General features: G+C 48.4%; 1 protein-coding gene across 1 annotated transcript in view; it reads left to right on the top strand.

The window, feature by feature from the left end:
• nlgn4xb (neuroligin 4 X-linked b) overlaps positions 1-4,361 on the top strand; it is a 22,139-nt gene extending 17,778 nt beyond the window's left edge. The window contains exon 5 of the mRNA XM_079618822.1: positions 3,319-4,361. Within this exon, the coding sequence (XP_079474948.1) occupies positions 3,319-4,183 (865 nt within the window). The 3' untranslated portion in view covers positions 4,184-4,361. The remainder of the gene's footprint in view (positions 1-3,318) is intronic.
• The last annotated feature ends 668 nt before the right edge of the window (positions 4,362-5,029 follow it).

Raw genomic sequence — 5,029 nt, 5'->3', positions numbered from 1 at the left:
CGGTCTCCAGCGAACGCAAATCGCAGTGTCCGCCCGGAAACGTTGCAGCCCTGTCGAGTTCGCTTCCTCTCAGGAGGTCTGTAGAAATATAAATCGGTTAATTCCTGTCAGTCAACTACTTCAGGTCACCGAAATCGCTCAAAGTGGCCAGTCCTGAGAGACTGGTCCCCCTAGTAGTGTATTTAGACTCATGGAAGGGTCTTCAAAATATATCTCAGTGGGTCCTGTGCACAGTGGAAAAAGGGTAAAAAATTTTGTTTGAGTATCGTCCACCGAAATTCAGCGGGGTGGTTCACACGCTTGTCAGCCCTGAGCATGATCGGAATCCGGGTTCTACAGCCGGTACCCCATAGTTCCCGTAAAGGATGGGGGGGGTAACCCCTATAATAGATCTCAGGGTGTTGAATCGATCTCTGAGGAGGTTCAGATTCAAAATGCTAACCATATTATAGTGAGTCAGATCAGGTCCGAGGACTGGTTTGTCACGATATCTACAGTATAAGACGCTCAATTCCTCATATCCATTCTTCCCCATCACAGGAAGTTTTTTGAGGTTCACTTTTGGGAGAATTCTTCCATTCGGCCTAGCATTGTCACCTCGCACCGTCACGAAATGTATGGATGCTGCTCTAGCTCCACTGAGATTTCAGAGCATTCGTATTCCCGACGACTGGCTCATTCTGGCACAGTCAGGGGAGATGGCGGTTCAACATCGAGATGTTGTTCTGAGCCATTTGAGGTGCTTGGGGTTGAGACTCAATATCAAGAAAAATTCACTATTCCTCTCCAGAGAATAACATTCCTGGGGGTAGTGTGGGATTCAGTTACGATACGGGCACAGTTGTCTCCTGCTCGTATAAACACCTTCTTGACCACAGTCATGAATACCAAGCTACGCCAGGCCTTCACTGTCAAACGATCTCAAAGAGTTTTGGGTCTTCTGGCAGCAGCGTCCAACATAATACCTTTGGCCTGCTGTACATGAGGGCCCTGCAGTGGTGGCTCAGGACCAGGGGGTTTTCCCTGAGGGGGAACGCATTTCGCCCGATCAGAGTAACGCGCAGATGCCTTCGTTCTCTGGTCATGTGGAAGAGACCATGGTTCCTGTTCCTAGGTCCTGTGTTGGGAGCACCGTGTGAGAGAAAAATATTGACCACAGATACGTCCCTCACAGGCTGGGCAGCGGTCATGGAGGGCCGCTACACCAGAGACCAGAGGTCCATGGTAGGGGTGCACGATATATCGAATCAATATCGTTATCGCGATATCACCTTGCCCGATATTATATCGAAAGTCTCGCAATAATTTTGCGATATTTTGTTTATGATGCGTCCGACATGCACCTCTCGAAAAATACACGTCGCTTGGTAGCGTTGCATTTCCCCCGACTCATTTCCTGGGTCTCCTTCTCCATAAACAACATGCAATCAAGGAGAGGACTAACTTTTCATGATTTCCCACAGTGGTCAGAAAGAAACACTTTGTTTCTCTCAATATGACTGTAGTCGCTACTCGCTCCAAAGCTAATCGCCGTCGCTCTCTCACTTCTCCCTCGCTCTACCACACAGTCCCCACACACACACACTTGCCGGCTCGATGCACACACCAGCGCACAAGTATGAACATCAGGCCACCTGGCCGCTTCATGTGTTTTCTCAGATCGGATAGCTCTCTGATTTATCAAAACCATTACATTTACACCTGGTCACATAAATGTGTTTTTGCTAAACGGATATAAATCCGATCTTCAATTCCCACGCTATATGCAGATTTAATGGAGTCCACGTCACCGAAAGCAACAGTTATGAGCTGCATTTTATTGATCGTCAGCTAAAATTTCTAAATCAAAGACCGCAATAAGAGAGAGCGGCAACAGCCCTGAAATTAAAAGATCATTTAATTTCTTTACTTTTAATGAAGATGATTGTGTGTGTTAAGCGTCTGCGACTTACTTTCACTTTGATTTATGATAATTTGCACGTTGGCTTGATGCTCAGCTTCGGTGATGCGTGCTGCAGTAGCGTCGTCATATCTGGCTATAACATGACATATAGCCTATAACACGCTCTCACACATAAAATTTTTAGCATTTTTGGTTGGAGTAAAATTTACATGTGGTTTCAACAACCAGATGCACTTGTCCAGTTCCGTCTGGAATGCGGCCCAGACCTCCAGAAGTGGTTTGAGCAATCGGAATTGAAATATCTAAATTAATATAGATATCGCAATATTCATTATCGATATCGCAATATCATATTTTGTCAATATCGTGCACCCCTAGTCCATGGGAGGACCACCATCTCTCGTGGCACATCAATTGCCTGGGGTGTTGGTAGGATTTCTGGCTCTCAGACATCTCCTTCCAGACCTCAGATGCCATCATGTTCTAGTACGAACAGACAATACGTCGGTGGTCTCATATATAAATCGACAGGGGGGCCTGAGGTTGCACCATCTATGCAGACTGGCACACCAGGTCCTTTTGTGCTCCCAGGACAAACTACTCCCAATCAGAGCAATGTTTATTCCTGGGGAGAAAAACATGGGGGCAGACATCCTGTCGAGGCAGGGGCTGAGGCCCGGGCAATGGAAACTCCACCCCAAGTCGGTGGAGTTGATATGGAGGAAGTTCGGTCAGACGGAAGTGGATCTGTTTCCCTCTCACGTGAACACCCACTCCGCTTTTCCCCAGCTCCTCTGGGACTGGATGCCATGGTGCAGGCGTGGCCGAGGCTACGTCTGTACACATTTCCCCCGATCGCTTCCAGGGGTTCTAGAGAGGGTCCGGCGGTACGGGATTAGCTTGCTACTAGTAGTCCCGTACTGGCCGGCCCGAGTATGGTTCTCGGACATCATGGCTCCTCTAGCAGGCCCTCCGTGGGAAATCCCGATCAGGAGGGACCTTCTTTCTCAGGCCGAGGGCGCAATATTTCACCTTCGGCCGGAGCTGTGGAAGCTGTGGGTCTGGCCCCTGACGGGGACCAACTCGTAAATGCTGGTCTCTTAATTGAGGTTGTTGAATCTGCCCTCTACACCGGGTTCACAAGTTCTCTCGTCTTGAGTGTGCCAGATTGCTTCACACCAGGGCGTATATCTCTCAGTATGGCGCAGTGGGCATTTTGTTCCCCAAAGTGTCGATTCTCGACGCAGAATATAAAGTTCAAAAGAAAAGCATTTATTTGAAATAGAATCTTTTGTATTTTTTTTTTTTAAACAAATAAATGCAGCCTTGCAGAAGAGAAATCTTACCGATCCAAAACTTTTGACTGGTTGTGTGCATTGCACATTAAAGGCATATTGTATTGTTCTACTTCACAGAGACCCAAATCAACCAGTTCCTCAAGACACAAAGTTCATCCACACTAAACCGAACCGCTTTGAGGAGGTGGCCTGGTCGAAGTACAACCCTAAAGACCAACTGTACCTTCACATCGGTCTGAAGCCTCGTGTTCGCGACCACTACAGAGCCACCAAGATCGCCTTCTGGTTGGAGTTAGTGCCACACTTGCACAACATCAACGAACTCTTCCAGTACGTCTCATCAACGACTAAAATCCCACCGCAAGACACGACACCCTTCTCCTACACCAAACGCTTGTCCAATAAACTCTGGCCTTCGACCACTCGCCATCCTCCCGCTCCTCCGGCAAACACCAAACAGATGTCGGATCAGCAGAAAACGGAGCACGCCGACGGGACGGTCATCATCGAAGCACGGGATTACTCCACTGAATTGAGCGTGACGATCGCCGTCGGTGCTTCGCTTCTCTTCTTAAACATCCTTGCGTTCGCGGCGCTTTACTACAAAAAGGACAAACACCGGCTAGAGTCGAGTCGCAGACTCAGTCCGCAGAGAAACCTAGCGAACGACATTCCCCGCGTGCCGAGCGAAGAGTTGATGTCCCTGCAGATGAAACAACTCGATCACGATCACGAACACGATCACGACTGCGATTCGCTGCACGGCCACGACATGATCCACCTGAGCTGTCCGCCCGATTACGCGCTCACGTTGCGCCGGTCGCCCGACGACGTGCCGCTAATGGCACCGAACACCATCACGATGATTCCAGGCTCTTTTCCGGGAATGCAGCCGTCGTATCACAACCCGTTTAACGCGTTCGGGAACAGCACTCCGAGCAGCACGGGTCTCCCTCACGGACACTCCACCACGCGAGTATAACGGACTCTTCGATGCACACCCGGACGCTGAGGGTGTTATTTTGCTACGGACTCTTTTATGAATTAAGTAACGTTACACTTATTAACCTGTATAATGTGATCAGTGAATGTAATAATTTTTCGCATTCATGGTACAGTGACCGAAGCACTCAAAAAATATTACGTAAATTAAGGAATATTATTTGCATCCTGATTTCCTGATTAACGTGAGACGATTTGTCGGTTTATCGTGGCATTGCAGCACAAATGCCTGCATCTTAAGGCCCGTTCACACCAAGCATGATACCAATAATGATAAAAATATAGATTGTTTTAAATGTAAAAGACCGACTTTTCAGAACGACTTTTTTCCAGCTGATGAATGATAAATACATTGACAGCTAATCGGAATCCATTCTTCTTTAAAAAGCTGAGCATTTAAAGCGACAGACAACAAAACTGGAGCTCTTTATAATATAATTGTGCGTTGGTGTGGATGCTAATATAGTTATCGTTATAGTTTTGATGTCAAACCTTCAGGCCTTATGCACAGATATCATGTTCAGACTCGTGTCGGATTTTTAACCACCCAGAACGCCCCAGCAACCGCCTAGCAACCACCCAGACTGCCCCAGCAACCACCTAGCAACCACCCAGCAACTACCCAGAACGCCCCCAGCAAACGCTTAGCAACCACCCGAAATGCCCCAGCAACCACCAAGAACACCCAGCAACCGCCCAGCAACCACCCAGAAGCCCCAGCAAATGCCCCCAGCAACTGCCTAGCAACCACCCAGAACGTCCCAGCAACCACCTAGCAACCACCCAGAACGTCCCAGCAACCACCTAGCAACCACCCAGAACGCCC

The sequence above is a fragment of the Phoxinus phoxinus genome (genome assembly GCF_949152265.1).
Source record: "Phoxinus phoxinus genome assembly, chromosome: 7".
Lineage (NCBI taxonomy): Eukaryota > Metazoa > Chordata > Actinopteri > Cypriniformes > Leuciscidae > Phoxinus > Phoxinus phoxinus.
This window is presented reverse-complemented; position numbering and strand designations above follow the sequence as displayed.